The sequence below is a fragment of the Cupressus sempervirens genome, chromosome 1 (assembly GCF_028749045.1).
Source record: "Cupressus sempervirens isolate cs-2001-9-10 chromosome 1, ASM2874904v1, whole genome shotgun sequence".
NCBI classification, from domain to species: Eukaryota; Viridiplantae; Streptophyta; class Pinopsida; order Cupressales; family Cupressaceae; genus Cupressus; species Cupressus sempervirens.
Genome location: NC_143118.1, coordinates 621,540,138 through 621,558,122, shown reverse-complemented (window position 1 = coordinate 621,558,122; position 17,985 = coordinate 621,540,138). Strand labels below are relative to the sequence as shown.

The following is a 17,985-nucleotide window of genomic DNA, read 5'->3' as shown; positions in this document are numbered from 1 at the left end:
ATCTCTCCCAAGAGATCTACACCGCTGGTGGCACCGAAAGTTAGTCGCGTACCATACCTTCAGGGACCGTTCTCTCATAGGCTTCCTTTCGTACGTACTAATCGACCGCAACTTCCCAGGTCGTCACCAAATCATGTGTCAATTGATCTTCTCTAGTTATTTCCTCCTCTTCCCTATCACTATTTGTTACTTGGATGAGCGGTACAAAGGGCCTTCCCATTACTCCATCTTGCCGACCTCCAGGTTCAAACCTAGGCAATGGCACAAAAAATGTAGAGTGAAAATATCACTCAACTTCACAAAGATATGCTAATCATACAGAATAACAAAACTGAGATACACATAAAGTAAAACATAAAATGTATCATTAATACTACAATACTAGTAGGTGAGGAAATGGTTTCTTTATTAATACCAAAAACATCCTCCATACATTGACAATATTCGAAGTACTTATAGAAGGGTAGGTTGGTTGGGAAAACCAACCAACGCATTCTCTCACCTCCAAACTACCCAACCCAACTAAGCTTTAACAAGTACTAAGCACAATAGTTACTTTATTCCGACTACAAGGAGAAGGGGAGTTGAAGATTCAAAGCTATGAGGAATAAAAGTAGGAAGCTTCATTCTTTCAGGAATGCTTGGCTTTGGATTTTTTTTGTCGTTTTCCCTTGAGGAAGTGGAAGTTTTGCTTTCAATCTTATGATCCTGAGGATGAGCACCCTCGGGCTATTCTTGTGAATCAGACGCAAACTCAGTTCAGCCTTGTGGTTGATTCGAGGAGTTTACATTGCGCATACAAGTTCCTTCTTAGTGTTTCCAATCTGACTACATAACTATTTTTAAGATTTGATTGCTTGCATGTTGTTGTACTCCTAGTTTATAATACAGTAACAACTTTGAAGTTGTATTAAACTAAGTATTTTAATGAGCATCTACTAGTTCATTTGTTGGTTATATGTGTGGTTTTAATCTGTCATGCCTGAAATTCGGATTTGGGCGAACTTCAGATATTTCTATAAAATTCGTTGAAATTCAACTTGTTTTCATACAGAAAAGGACGAGATTTTTCATCAAGTAAAAAATTTTAAAACAGTGTTTAGGGGTTTCAAATATCATTTTTAAGGGTATTTTTTTATCAAATGCAATATAGTCCGACTTCACTGGAAAGGAGTTGAGCTGCAAGACAGGAGCAAAGACGAGGAAATACCATCGTTAACATCCGACATGGAAATACCATTGTTAATCATCTATTTGAAATACCTTTGTAGATCATCCGACGTGGAAAATTCACCGAAGTTGATCATTTGACGGAGGCAAGATAGGGGCTGAGTCGCATGTCTATCATGTCGCGAGAACACTTTGTTCCTTTCTGCCATGTCAGATGATTATAATTCATTTTATGTTGAATATTAAAATTATTATATAGTTTTGGCTTTGTGATATTTAGGTTTTTTTTACCATATCATTTATACATATTATAATTTTTTTGGTTTTTACAATTTTTTAAGAACATTAAATTGTTATAAATTTTATGTTTCATATTAAAATATATTAATAAAAATTTAATCATATAACTTAAATAAAATCTATATTTTATAAATGTATCAATGTTTTAATAATGATTTTAAATCTATTTAACAATGTTAATATTATATATATCTATATATATATATATATATATATATATATATATATATATATATATATATATATATATATATATATATATATATATATATATATATATATATTTATATATTCACGGCAAATTTAACGTCGAACTTTTTCGAATTTTACGCTTGTCAAACTTTATTCAAATTTTATGGTTACCTTGTGACTTAGGTTTTAATTGCATAAATCATCTCTTGTGTTCTAAAATTTGTTTATGAGATAAATTGGGTAAAATATCGATCCAAGATACTACACCTCTAATGGTGCAATGGTATTCCTCTAGTCTATAGGTGACTCCAAGGAAATAAAAATTGCTAAGACTTTGTGCAATTTGTTAGCTGGGGTGATCTAATATGTTTGAGTTGAGAATGTTGTTGAAATTATCACGGACAATGCAACTGCTTATGGAGAGGCATCCAACAATTACATAGAGTCCTTGTGTTGGACTTGTTAGAAAACATTAGAAAGACTAGCTAGGTGTAAAAGGTGGTTGAAGATGCTAAAAGTGTCACCAAATTCATCTAAGACCATACTTGGGTCCTCGCTTTGATGAGAAAACACTCAAGTGGCAAGGAACTTGTGCGACCAAGAGTGACATGATTTGCTAGCCATTTCCTCGCATTGTAAAGCATTCTTGGTGCAATTCCTCATCTTATGCAAATGTTTGTGTTGTATGCTTGGATACACTCTGCATATGCCAAGAAACCTAAGGCAAAGATGATAGTATTATTTTCAATAATGGACTTACAAAAGGCAGAGATGAGTTTATCAAAAGTAAGTAACAAACCCAAATCTAAACTTTTTTAGGGGTTACTTTTGTAATAATTGAAATTTGTTTTCACTTTTCTAGGTGATAGAACCTTTCGTAAAGGTTCTTTGTATGGTAGATGGAGAGGGAATGCCAATGGGTTTCATTTGAGGCCACAGATAGGGCCAAAGAGGCCATTTCACATTATTATGGTGGAAATTCAAAAAAATATGAAGTCCTTTGGTGAATGATTCATAGTAGCTGGACACTCCAGCTCCACCAACCGATGCATGACTTGGCATACTACTAGAACTCAAGATTCTACTTATTTGATTCATTAAAGGCTGATGAGGAGGCCATAGTAGGTGTTATTAAATGCATTGATAAGATGGTTCCTAACTGTGACTTGAGAGACAAGATTTTAAGACTAGTAGGTGAGATTTGGCATTTGTTATATCCTATAATTTATTTATGATTCATGAATTTGGAAATGCTCATTGTTGAGTTTGAGTCTTCAACAATTCTTATTTATGAATTTGGAAATGTTCATTGTTCAAGATCTACAAGGGTGCATAGGGGAGACTCTTTTCTTCACAACAAGCAATTGACAAGAGATAAAAACAATCAGGTAAAACATTTTGATTAATATTAGAAGATAAAATTAGAAAACTGATAATGATTTCTACTTTGGTACAAACCTGCATATTTTACTCAATTCTATTATTTATAAATGCTTTTTGTAGATTTATGGTGGGAGAACTATCGTGCTAGCATATCTAATCTTCAAAAGATAGTTATCCCTATTTTGTCTCAGCCATGTAGTGCTTTTGGGTGTGAATGGAATTGGAGTACATTTGAGAACATTAACACAAAGAAGAGAAATAGGTTGAGCCAAAAGAGACTCGATGATCTCATCTTTGTTTGGTATAATATTCGCCTTCACACTAGAAAGGTGGAGGGTACTTCACATGGGTCCGTTGAGTTGGACGAAATTGATCCATATGGTGATTGGAATGTCAATAAACAAGATCAAAGTGATGATATGCTCCTTACTGAAGAAGATATTGCAGGATTAGAGAGAGGTGCAGCATTAGAAGCTGCAGCATTGGCTGATTCTAGTGAGATGGAGGATGATGAAGATGAGAACTTTGATGTTGAAGAAGAAGACTCAACTCCTACTTTACATACCACAATGCCTACCAGTTCAAGGCATCAAAAATTGAGTTATATTAGAAGAGAAAAGATGAGGCTGTAGTCTTTAGTTTGATGTTTTTCACATTTGGACAGATCAGTATATCTAATTTTGTCAATATGTATAAACTTATGCTGCTGTTATAGATTTTAAACTTTGCAACTATGATGATGTTCATATATTGAGTGTTTGAGATTCATATGACCTGTGTAATGTATCAGTTATGGCTCTTATGTTCCTTAAATGCATTAATTTCTTTGTGTTTTTATGTAAAACTATGGTTCTTTCCTTTTGCCAAATCTTTCGCAAGTCCAAGTCCAAGTCCAATTTTTTGGTTTGCCAAGTCTGTGGCGAGTCCAAGTATCAGCATTTGAAAACAACATAAAATGTAGAAGATGAGCAATAGGAAATTGATTATAAGATATAATAAAGTGGTGGCCTAGCTATTCTACAATATGTGGATATCAATGTCTCTAACTTATATAAGAATCATTTGAGAAATATCACAAAGGAAACACAACCAATATGGACCATGTAATATACTTTGGAACTTTGCCAAGTTCAAATTATGTTTCTTTGTGTACCTGAGTATTTTGGGGCAAAAATGGTAATTCGAGACGCCCAGGATAAAGAACAAGATTAGCCAAGTAATTTTCTGCACCAACAATCCAAATGCCATCTCAATATAGATTTTAGAAAAATGCAAAAGTATCCCCAGTAACTTGCAATACAAAAAATAAAATATTTATTTATACAAAAGAGCCCAACAAACTAAATCTTATTTCCCTTACGCTTTCCAGATCTCCAAATTTCTTGGCAAAGGGAACCCTGCATGAGCTTCCCAGCATCAACTTGAATAGCCTTTCCTTTCACTGTGGCAGATTCAGCAGCCAAACCAATTTGAAGGAAGCAATGATTATCATACACAATAACCAGAGCCTGACAACATGTTATATCTGCCAAAGACTCCCATACCCTGCTCCCATCCCAATTCCAGCCATCAAATTCTATTCATATTGTTGGACAAACTGAAAAGAGCAATGACAATTTGCAGAGAATATTGGATAAGAGCAGAAAACTGTTCACATCAAACAAAATAGTTATGGTCTTTAAGTTCCTTATTATATTAATCTGCATGCAGTCTGGAATGTTTGCAAAATAAAAATAACAGCCTATTTTTTTCTTCATGAAATAGTGTTCAAATCCTGTAATATTCATTTTTGTGGCATCTTCTAGCTTTAAGTAGGTCAAGTTTAAGTAACACAGCACATAGCTCATGATCACAACATGGCACAAAAGCATTAGTTGCTTCTTCCTCACTCAATGTATCCCTTCTCAATGAAATGCACAACTGCAGGTTTCCATTGGCTTTTATCAGCAAACAAGTATGAAGAGAAAAGATGGCATTATCAACAAGAACGTACTATTGAAACAATGTTTTGTTATTTATTTAATGCTCAATAATGTACTTTATTGTAATTATAGATGATAAGATCGTACTTGTCAAACCCCTTTCTAATTTTTTGTTTTCCACACAATCGAGTTCTGGACAGCTTCACCTTGTACTTAAGTTCATTAACTGTTGACTTTGAACTGAAAGGTAACGTATAAGGGCCTAGTGAAGCTTTCTATTTTAAATTATACCTAGGCATTGTGAAAGAAAGAATGAAAAACGTATTACTTGCCAAGAGTTTTTGAACTAGGTCAATAGGATTTAAATGTACACCCATTTAATATAGTATGAGGGCAGGAAACAACCATAGAGTGCTATGAGGGTAGGAGACAGCCAAAGAGCTGAAAAAGTTACCACCAAACCTACGAAACAGCTGAAAACTAACAAGAAAAGGTGAATCTCATGAACATAAACACTAGAGATTGAGAAAGTACAAACATAAACAGAAAACTGAAGAAAGGAACCAAAATAGTGAAAGGAATATGCATATATACTTAATTGAGTGACTAAGAGTCTACTGAAAACATGAAGAGAGATGGATGTGACTCCAGAAAAGTTGTTCTCCCAAGAAAACCTTTCCAGTATTAGTCAAGACAGATAATTACATAATAAATACTTAATAAAGAAGTGTTCTACTGAAACCATGGAGAGCAATGGTTGGCGACTCCAAAAATACACAATGATTTGTCTAGAATGTAAATAATGTTTTACAAATTTCAAGAACAAATTCATACACAAGTTGTTGAAGCAAACAAACATAGCTACTTTTAGTCAAAAGTTGTCAAAGACTCAGTTCTCTTTGCCGTAGTTCAAGGTAAATGGCCAATTCATAGTGTTGAAGATGACTTGGGAAGGTCAAAAACATATGAATCTAGAAAAAGGGCACCAAATGTTTTTACTATATTGCTAATTAATTATATGCTAAATTTTAAAATTGACAATGCAAGCAGATAGGGGAGTATCATTCATAAATAAAACACCATTCCTAACTACAACAATTTTCTTTAAAGGGTCCAATAACTTAGAACAAGACCATCAATACCAATATATTACTTTGTTTATAAGTACTTAAGAGCAGAAAAGATCTAACAAAAATAATTGGCTAAATGACATAGAAGCATTTCAATGGCTCTGCATATTAGAATCCCAAAAGCATATAGTTTTTACTTTTAACAGTAATCTACAATAAGTCTGAGAATGTGCATGTTTGTGGCAAATGGTAATTGGTTGAATTTTGTTTTCTGTGTGAAGATACAGGGTTGATTGACAGACATCCCAATGCAGTAATCCATAAGGAGTATTTCCCTATCTGGAATTTATATAGTAACACCATTGAGCCTTACGTGTTTGTATTCCATTATTTAAGGTTAGGCAAGGTTTCATTGTTCAAATTCGAAATGTCCCACTCCTAATCAGAATATGCAATTCTGATTTTTTTTCCAATTTACTCTGATTATCTGAAGTTTTGTGTTTATCATTTTTTGTAATTTTGTTGTGTGTTTTTCAAAACAATGAAAAATAATACCGGAAAATAAAAACAAATAATTTATGAAAGCTAACTAATAAATGGCTAAACAAACTCCTAAGTTTTCAATTGCAAGAAATGATGAACATGCCCAAATTCCAATGCCTCATTCCTGTGACAAACACCCTTAGTTGCTACTATTTTAATTTATTTTTCAAACATCAGAGTTAACTTATTCCACCAATCATTTTCCATTTAATTTATAAGTGGTGACTATAAAACTCCTCCATTCACCATGGTGGCAACAACCGGAGATCACACTTCATGCTTACTCATGAGTGTTTAGTTTCCATAAGCCTTGACAGTTCACTCTTAATGACCCTGCCTACATATCCACTCATGGGAAGTTAGAGGCTTCGTAGTTCACAGTTAGAGGGAGCTCAATCTCTCCTCTTGACAAGATCTCTGATCTCCCTTAACCATGACTGTTAATTAAGTGTAATCTTTTAAAATAGTCCCATCATAATTAAAGATACTCCTTGTCATCAAGTGTTGATGAAATATCCCCTCCAAGATTCTTATAGTTTAGGGTATCTTGAAATTTGATCGCTGAAGACTTCTTTTTACTAAGCTTACATTCAAGATAAATTTGGAAGCGCGGCAAAAGCAGTATCAATTCTCTTAGTATGTATTTATAAATCTCAATTTCTTTTAATTGCTTATCAGAGAAACATACAATATGTCTCTCCTTGATATACCCTTATTCATTTCCTTTAAATTAATATAAATAATGGTAACATGAATCCTTAACAAATTGGAATGACATTGTTAGAAACAGGAAATACTGAGAGGGGAGGGGGCCATAAAGAAATGCAACTCATAACACCATATTTTGTTAACTAGGGAAACTCTGGCCAAGGGAAAACCCCAATGGGGATGGCACCTACAAACCGATCCACTAATCAAAAGTATCTTGTCAAAGATATTGACCCTATTAGGAGTCTATTACATCCGTATAGTGTCTCGGTCCTTGTTAGAAGCCTCAACCATGTTAGGAATTGTTATTACAATTATAGAATGTATGCAAGCTGAACCCACTGCCCAAACATGCAATATACAATAATATACAGTATACAAAAGAGTAGATACAAAAACCTCTTTACAACTACTGATATCTTCAATATCTGACATGACCTTTGTAGCTCATTGTATCAACTTCGCATATTCTTCCTTTTACTGCTTTACCGTCAAAGTTCATATTACAAAATAATCACATACTTAACACAATAACCACATTTAACATCGCACTCAAAAACTTTCCATTATACCTTGTTATTTTGTCTAGTGTCCCAAAACACAAATTTACACATTGCCCACTTAGGGTCAACATCTAGGATGTTGTCACTAATTAGTCAAGTAATTGTTTTGGTAAACGAAAAAATTCCTTAACGTGAAATATATGTTTCCTTAATTCTGTCTTGTTCGGTCAGCTCATTACTGCAACTAGAAAAACTGTAATAACTCTGTTCATATTGTCCATACTGCCTTGTGCTCTTATGTACGGTATGCTGACATACTATATTATCGCCGGTAGCTGCATACGTGCCAATGAGAATTCCAACTGTGCTGACAGATAAACTGCATAATAGACAATTTTCTAAGTCAAACTGCCAAAACTTCATCTCCATACTTTGCTCATTTTAACATTGATTATATGTTTCCATAAATGACAACTCCAACTTATCTACCTAGCCAAACTGCCAATAGATATCTCCTTGGTTACAAGACTATTTGAACATGATTTTCCTTATTAACTCTTAATCACTTATCTTTAATTGTTAAGGGATGAGTTTTAGATTATATTAGATGCTTTGCTTATAACCAAAATAGCCAAAGAGCAGATATAAGTAGGAGTAGAAGATAATATGTTCTACTATGGTCCTCCTTTCATGTGGGCTAGCGCTTTGAGCATATGTTTGCCCAATACAAAGTAACAGAATTATACATATACATAAATATCAAATTTACACTGAGTTTTTCAATGGGACCAACGATGGTCCAAAATTATTCCTCTTATAACTTAATCAGCTCCTATATCTCCATGTTCTTTCCCCCTTAGCAAAGTCACCTTTCTTCCTTTACATTTTTTATTGTATATCTAATATTTCCTCCTTCCTAAAACATTTTTTTGTTTGATGTGTCGATCTAAAACTTGTTGTATATCCTTTCCTTGCGTATGCCTTAGCAAGAAATCACTGCTGCCCTCAACAAATATAACCTTCTATTATGTCCTCCCTGCTAATTTGATTTATACAGTTTATAATTTCTATTTTAATTGTTTCATATTAGATGATAGTCTGTTTTTGTGTATTCTCCCCAAATCAAAGGGGTGGCACCGATTGAGATCTATCCTTCTAAATTGTTGTCCTTCCTTCAACACCAGTTAATACACTCGCTAGTATCACAATTCGATGTTATTAAGTTTATAATTAATTGTATCAATCGTTGCCATTATTGCTGATCAAATTACTTTGAATGGGGGCCCAAACTTACACAATTGCCCAAGATCCTTGTGCACCCACTTCTCTATCTTTGTTTGGCATAGGTATTCAATTTGGTTGTCTTGCTAGCCCCTTTAATTTAGAGCTTAAAAATTAAAGTTTCCCACATAGACGACTGTAGTATTATATTGATGATAATAATAATATATGTATCTTAATGTTTCTAAGGACTGTATAATATAATATCTATTATGTTAATATGAATAGCATAATATTAATATTATACCTTTTTGATTATATATTATTATCACATATTATCTTATACATATGTTTGATGATTCTATCCAATAATTTGTTCTATGAGAATATATAATATTATACATGTCAAAAATAAATTATCTATCTCATATAATATTTTAATATTTATTAATGAATGATATCATATCTTGCAGTTTATATATTACGTTGTTTTATAATATTTAATTTAATAATAAATTATTTATTTATTGTTATTCATTTCATTATTCTATCCTATTTTAGACAATGGAAAATCATAGTGGATTCCATATCCATCATTACCAATCATTAGTTGCACCATCTTACACATTCATAAGGGTCATATCACAAATTCCATACGTTTGGTGATCTTGAGCATACGCCACATATACAAAAAGGACTAGCTCATAAACATCACAACTACTCAAGGTGGATAGCTTACCATAAAACACATACATAATGAGTTAGCTCCAACATATATCACAATAACAATAAGGATTGTTTGATAAATGATTCAAAAGATGACAGTTATGTAATGTTCCTGTTATAAAATAAATCATTAATCTATTGTTAATGGGCCGATTAATTTAATATATCTCGGACCCATTTTTGTTTTGTTTCCGTAGTTTGCATAATCGTCGGCTATTTTTGTACACCCTTAGAAAGTTTACCCCGACAGGTAAAGCACGGCTTGTAGGTAGTCTTTAGGTATGTGATTTGATTATATTTCTTTGTACTGCAAATTCCAATTGGGATTCTCTGTTATTCGCCATTTCGGAAAGATCTTCCCTATTTGGCCTTTTCGGTTTCAGTGCGATTCAACCCTTGTGCTATTCTGTCGCCTATAATAATTCGCTCAAATCTAGCAAATCGAAGCACCACCATATTGCGAATTAGAGAAGTCATGTTTAATTTGACCAAGCTCTCTTTGTGTTGAATGAATAAATTCCTTGGCAAAATGTTTGTGTTTTACTTTGCATATTTCATACATTTTGTTACCTGCACTTCCATTCACCCAAGCTTTGTCCATTATTCAATACGGCCTTCATAACAAACCTTTCGCACACCCTTCATTACTACCATACGGCCTTCATAGTTATCCCACCGTACGGCTACCTTACATACCGTACGGCCTTGTTTCCAATCCACCATGCATACCATCAAACCCCACCATACGGCTTTCAATCATCTTCTCTACGGCATCCCTATTTGTCACCATATGGCACAATATAACTGCTCCACCAAATAGAGTTTATCAACCCCATACGGGTCTTGCCTACACTATTGTATGGCTCCCAGTTATTCATCACCGTACAACCACATTATTTTTGCATGTCGAACGGTGTTGTGTAGCATGAGGTCAAACCAGTTACCACCATACGAAGGTCAGGAACATTTCAATAGTATGAGAGCTTCAATCGTGCCAACCAGTGGACAATGAATGAGAGTGTATAGTCGGAAAACAAGAACCCATTCCGTTGATAGAATGGCTGTAGAACCGAAACCCACAGCTGCCAAACTTGTGGCACTACTGAGAGAACTTGCGAGGAATCAAACACAAATCAATGTACTCAGCATCTCATGGAAAAAACTCTCAAGAAGTTGGCAGACAATAAAATATTCGGTGAACAAACTGGTCATAGCACAGACTCGGTGTTGGGTAAAGAAAACCCTCATCCATCACGCTCTTGACCTTTCATGCCTTCTTTTCCCCAACAGATGGAGGCACCACACAGAGGGAAGCAACCCACCTTTGAAGGAATGCAAGAACAGCTAAGAGAAAACTGAAAGAATGAGAATTTGGAGTAAGATATATCCTACAAAGATTATGCAAATCTGAGGATGAGATATTCAGGAGGCAGAAATTGAGGATATTTTAATGATGATCTCATAAGGAAGTTGAGTAAAGTAAATTTGTCTCCATGTAAAGATCCTTGCTAAAAGACTACTAACAACTACCAATGCCGAAGTATGGAATTTTGTCAAACACTTAGCATGCAATCTGATCTGTAGTGCTGTAGAATGGAACTGAATATATACTATGGAAATTCCATCAAACACTTGGCAAGCAAACTGATTCATACTGTTAAAGTTTAATTCCGTACTCAAGAATTTGTTGTGCAACAAACCCACAGTAAACTAATGTAATAACAGTGTCAATATGCATAGAATGTAGTGATGTAAGAACAATACCAAACAATGATGTATTTCAAGAGGGTTGCCAATTACAATATTCAGATGTTACAACTCCAATACATGAACAACGAAACTATTGCAATGTCAAGACCTCATCAATGCACTTTACATTCACTATGACATTCCAAATACATAAATATGATTCCAATGAATAACAGTGACTGATTTTAATACATATGCTGGATTGTTACAGTCTATACTATTTTTATTTTTTTTCCAATCAATACATAACAGACTCTTATTGCTGAACACATTGAATTGGAACTTGGAAATTGATGCAAATTATTGTTGACGAATGCTGATGAAGAGACACCCAAACTGCTCCCCAAACTGGTCCAGAAACTACACTGTACCCTGCTACTGTACCTGGCCATACAGTACGGACATGTACGGCAGTTATAGTAATTTTTTTAAAGTGTTTTGGCTGCCAAAAATGCTATGTTCAGAATCGCTTGGGGTTATATCCTAGCCTCCCAAATGCATAAAATCGAACTCCAAAGGGGTAGGAAGATATGAGTAGAAATGTGTGTCTCAGGCCCTGGTATGTACTTCACAAAAATGTACTGAATTGCTTCCAAACCTTTGTCAAATTGATTCTCCAATGGGTGGATGAATTTCAAGCCCTTATGCAATCTCTATCAAACCCTCAAACTGAATACTCAGATATGCCCAACATGAAATGGCTGAATACCACTTCCAATGTGCAACCCTTCAGAAGGTATTTCACTTCCTCAGTTACACAATCTCTTGAGAGGTATCATTCTCAAGGATTATGCCGAATATTTGTAGACTATCAAGCTCCACAAATGCTCATAGAAGATGTAGTTGAGTTATCAAACCTCCGCGTGTCCAAATGGGAGGCCAAGCCCTCTATTTATTTACTTTCCTAAGAAGTGACTGAGAGCTTCTATAAACATCCATTATAAAATCCCTTTACAATGCACTTTTTATAATAAATAACTTTATAAAATAAAGTGCAACATGTAGGCCTCGTATAAAAAGAGATGATAAAATATAAATAAAATAATATCTCCAAGAGCATAATGAGCCATCCAATCACCAAATAAATGCCAAAATGACTCTCTCATCAATCTCATCTGCCTACGAGAGTCTATAATAGGCAAATCCACGAAAAATGCCATGTCTTACTAAAGAGGCGACATTACACTCCATTTGATGGATTAGGATCCATAGCTATGCAAGTGTGGGTAATGAAGACTAATACTTACTTCCAGCTTAATCCTATGCTAGAAGAAGCAATTAAATTTGCGGCATTACACTTGGAGGGAGTTGCGCATGAATGGTGGCATCATGACACCATCACATGAGGCATGATCAAATAAATACCTATGTGGAATTCACTAAGAGATCAATAGATTGATTTGATGGTAAAGATCCAGAACCCAATTTCAAAGATTTGGCACAACTGAGGCAAACTGGATCGGTTGACTAGTATATTGCGGAATTTTAGAAACTCTCTGTTTTGGTTACGTACATTTCTGAAAGAAGACGAATAGTGTTTTTCATGGATGGACTAACAAAACCATTGAAGGGTTGGGTAAAACGGTTCAATCCTGCCACCCTGTCAGAGGCCATTAACAAGGCAAGGAGTATGGCATCATCATCGGTGTCATCCTCACAAACTTAATCACATTCCAAACCGCCAATGTTTCCGAGGGACAAAGATAACAAACCTCCACCAAGAAAGCCGTCATTGGACAAAGCTACCAGACAAGAGCTCCGAAGGAAGAAACTATGTTTCAACTGTAAGGGACCATAGGAATCTGGGCGCAGATGCCCCGAGAAAGGAAAAATCCACTACATTTGAGGTCATGTCTAATGATGAGGATAAACAAGAAGATATACCCTCCGAAGACAACCAACCCCACAGCTATCATCGGTAAATATTGTGTAGTGTAGTGTTTCGGCTATACTCCAAACCAAAGTAGCCATACACGAATAGATTGAGAGGTTGTACGACAGAATTGGAGGGCAAAATGCAGAGCCGTACAGATCAAATTTGCTAGTCGTACAGTGGAGGTTGTGTGGCCATACGTGGGTCTGTCAGTCCGTACGATGACCCAGCAAGCCATACAGTGACTCCAACAGGCAGGTTGTACAATGGCTACAGCAGGCAATACGGTGATTATGAAAGGTCGTACGCTGAGGTGAAGGCATCTGTATGTACGGCAATGGAAAGTGCTTGTACAGTGGCAGGAAGATGATGTTGTATGGTAGTGAGGTACGGCAATGGAAATGTAAATAAGTTTGATAGGAATACACAGTTGGATCCGAAAACACAGTCTTGCTCATATACAAAAAATGTTCATGAAATCCACACCACAATAGAGATTCGAATGTGAATAATGATTGCCAAAAGAAAATGCTATGATTTGCCTGATCCAAGCGAAGGACGCATACACTAACAGAATAGGGTGAGGGTAGAATCCCATCGAAATCGCACGAGCCAAATAGAGAAGATCTTTCACTTCCGAAATGGCGAACAACAAAGAACCCTAAACAAGAGTTCGCAGTACAAAGAAATATGATCCAAAAGCATACCTAAGACTTCCTACAAGTCTTGCTTAAATACTTGTCAGGAAACCATTCCGAGGGTGTACAAAGATAGCCGACGGCGGCACAAACTTCGAACACAAAAAAAAAAGGGTTTGAGATAAATTAAATCAATTGGCATGTTACAAAGTTTAATTTATTTTATAACGGGGACATTACAATCCTCTCGTCCCAAAGTTTGCTCGTCATCAAGAAAATGTAGTGCCAGATGCTAGAGAATTGCTCGCCTTCCCACGTGTCATCCAACGGTAGGTGTCACCAGCATACCAAGTATTCCTTCACGGTGCAGTTTCGTAAGGTCTTTGCACGTACTTCAAAGATCTCGGTAGGTTCCAAAATGAGCTTTCCTTCTTCATTGAGTGGTGGAAGGTCGGTAGCAACTGTGATGTTTTGCCCTATGGCTTTCTTCAGACAGGAAATATGGAAGACATTATGAATGCAGCTTCCCTCTGGGAGTTCCAGTTCATACGCTAACTCACCAATGCGACAAACCACACAATAGGGGCCATAAAAACATGGCTTCAATTTTTCCTTTCCTGTTCCCTTTAATGAAGATTGTCCGTATGGCTAGAGCCGAAGATAGACCAGATCCCCCACTTTGAAGCTCCTCTCTATTCGGTGCCTGTTGGCGTACAACTTCTATTGATTTTGTGCGCGCTGTAGGTTTTCTTTCAAGCCCTCAGTATGTCCTATCCTTCCTAAAGCCAGTCCCTCGCCCTTGGTGCACGACTATCACCCAGAACTGTGTTGATGAAGAAGAGGGGTTCGTACCCGTACAAAGCTTTGAATGGTGTCATCCCGATAGACATGTGATATGTGGTATTGTAGCAATACTCCCCCAGATGGATCCATTTTACCCACGTTCGTTGTTGTGCCAAGACATAGTTCCGAAGGTAGCCTTCGAGCCATTTGTTCACAATCTCGGGTTGACCGTCCGTTTGCGGGTGGTAACTCGTGCTTGGCGATAATTCTGTCCCTACCATCCGAAACAATTCTGTCCAAAATATACTGACAAATCGTCCATCCCGATAACTGACAATGTAACTTTCTATAAATAGTAAGTGAGCCAAACCGAGTCCTACAAAGGCCAAACCTGAACATAAATTAAGCTCTGAGAGAGAAAACACATTGATCTCTACAAAAAGGAGATCATCTATCCAATTTCCTTTGGTTACAAGGGCTAGTGGTAGACTAATCCAACAAACTCTGGTGCTCACAAAAATGGGGACTTCCACAGCTCAGCAATATGAACAAGTGACACAATGTGGTCAATCTATTAGCTGATGTAATCATAACCTTTGTTGTAACTGTCCATGACAATGACCTTTTCACCTATAGCAGGCAAGCATGGTGCTAGCATCCCATGGGAGAAATACACTTGCCCATGTCATGAACTAACAAGAAAATCATGTCAGATTTTTCGGCATGCCAACAAATTGTAACAGAAAAATGATCAGTTCTTTGATCAAAGCAGCCAGAGATTGTTACTATAATACCAGAAGGCTTGTATTGTATAAAGGGAGATGGTTGATGATGTATTTTCACAATTGTTGGAATAGTAATATCTCAGATTTGAGAAGACAGGGGAGGGGGCCTGTTAGGAAATAATTGTAAATTCAAAGTGATTTTAATTCCTGTTAAAAGGACTTCATGGGCATTCTGTTGGAGATGTAGTTGTAGCATCTGTATCGTAGAGCTTACTCTCCATCCTTGGCATGTTTTCTCTTAATGAAATACAGGGATTGTGCCTGAGACTCCTTTCTCTTTCTGTTAATTAGTGTGTCCTATGCTAATATTTTAGGGGGTTGATCAAGTTTGCTTATGTTGATGCAGTCATTTTATATTTAATTGGGTCTATTTGTGATCATGAATGTTTCTTTCTCCTCAGAATGCATCTAGAATAGAGGATGACTTGTATAATTTTCAGCCTCCTCCTTGGGAAGATTTGTTTTGGGGTTCGTAATCTTTTCACCAGACCCTTATAGGAGCTATATTAGTCTAGAACCAAGAGACCATTCTTGGCATCTCATGTTTATTTTTTTGCTCAGAGATAGATTTATTATTTTGTACTCCTCAATGATTGGATCTACACACTCCTTAGAAATTTTGAATCTTTACTTCAACCCTTGTAGGTGCTTCCCGAGATTAAGATCTGAACAATACTATGTCATGTAGTCTTTATATGTCTTGCTCTTTTAACCAATAATGAAGGCTTTGTGGTGCATCATGTCTTTTGGCCCTTTGGGTAAAGATATTAACCTTTGACTGGGAAGGGTCAAATCTCTTTGAATGTTATCTTACAAATTCCTAATTATGCCAAGAAAATCTTATTATGGAGAATTGCCTCCCCTTGGCTTAGCTTGTTGTGAAGGGTTTCCCTCTCCCCTCTCTTTCAAACCCCAATACAAAGAGTCGGCTTCTAAAATCCCAGAGTTTGTTTTGCAGGGCACAATCTGTAAAACTTGTTGACTTGCTCTTATTTAGGCGTGAGCCTTGTAGGGATCAACGGTACCAAAGCAGATAGTTGCTACTATTTTTCATCTATGTCTACCTTGGGTATCACTCATCACACCTTTATGCCAAAAGAATGAAAAAGATAAATTATCTATGAAAAATAGAAATAAAATGGTTTCTCAATCTGTGGCTACTTTCAGATATTTTAATCTCTTAAGTCTGACAAGTTATTGCAAGCTATTAAACAATCTTATGAATGGCATTAGCCTATCTTTGCAATAGTAGAAAATTTCTGGGAGGACTATATTACAGCGTAAAGTAAGCCCAGATGAAAAACTTTTGTACCACCATTTCTACAAAACCAACACGGCCAAGAACAACTCACAAGTAAGATGGTAAAACATAATAACACCTTATCTATATTCAATAATGACTGCTATTTGCTTCACATAACAAGTTCCCAGAGTTCAATGTTCTATAGCATACAGATACAATAAAATGCTTGTCAAAAGAGAACCATTTCAAGAAAACTGCAAAAATCGAGTTCTAAAATTCCACAAGATGACGACACGTTTAGTGATGCATCTGCAAAAAACATGATTAACTTATGCATATTTTTTCTAAGGAATAAACATTTGACAAAGTGGTTGTCAAATCTGACTCTAAAGATTAAGAACTAAAGAAAAATGAAAAGCGTGATATGCATTTAGCCATCATTGAGTGTGATCAAAAAAGGTGATTAATTTACTATACCAGTATAGCTCAGCAGCTGTCTTTGCAGGCAAGTCTTCCTCCATAATGTTGCACTCTATGCCTTGAAGTTGCACCTATAGCTACAACAGAATCAAATGGGTAATTTCATCTTGTTATGTAATTAGCATCAAAACTATCAAGAATTTATAAAGATTATAGATAAAGAACATATTAAACAAAATATACAATCCATATCAAAATACAGAATTCTTAGAAACTCACAGGTGCCAAATATTTGGGTTGAATAGATATCCAAACCAGACCGGTAAAAATAACAGTTACTGCCAAGGCAAGTGTCAGAACATCTGCTCTTGATTGTGAGCTGTCAAATCAAATCCAAATATAAGTATAGAAGAGCATCTGCCAACAAAATTCTAAATCCCTTAAAGCAATCAATGCAGAAGCCTCAAAAATATTTTCTCTATTGCATCTAGTCAAATTAGATGGAAAAGTTCATATTTGTGACCAATGTTTGGGTATTATCAAATTCAGTAGCCTGAAATGATTTCCTCAATGTTCAAAATAGAAGCACTAGTTTTGGTTATTTGGAAATATTGACTTGGTTCGAATATGTGAAACCCAGATCATAACCCAAAGAAATAGAAAGAATATTTCAAAAAGAAAAGTTAAAAATTAAAGTACATAGCATGTGTTACAAAACCTGATCTACAAAGTTGGTGTACATTTTAAGAAATTTCT

General features: G+C 35.6%; 1 protein-coding gene across 5 annotated transcripts in view; it reads right to left on the bottom strand.

Moving 5' to 3' along the window:
* The window catches only part of CCB4 (cofactor assembly of complex C), a 232,252-nt gene that overhangs the window by 104,363 nt on the left and 109,904 nt on the right, over window positions 1-17,985 (bottom strand). For all 5 annotated transcript variants that reach the window (XM_089832863.1, XM_089832886.1, XM_089832872.1 and 2 more), the window contains exons 3-6: window positions 17,509-17,608; window positions 17,287-17,360; window positions 4,406-4,590; window positions 4,199-4,269 (exon numbers count right to left, since the gene is read on the bottom strand). In XM_089832863.1, the coding sequence (XP_089688989.1) occupies window positions 4,199-4,269; window positions 4,406-4,590; window positions 17,287-17,360; window positions 17,509-17,608 (430 nt within the window). The remainder of the gene's footprint in view (window positions 1-4,198; window positions 4,270-4,405; window positions 4,591-17,286; window positions 17,361-17,508; window positions 17,609-17,985) is intronic.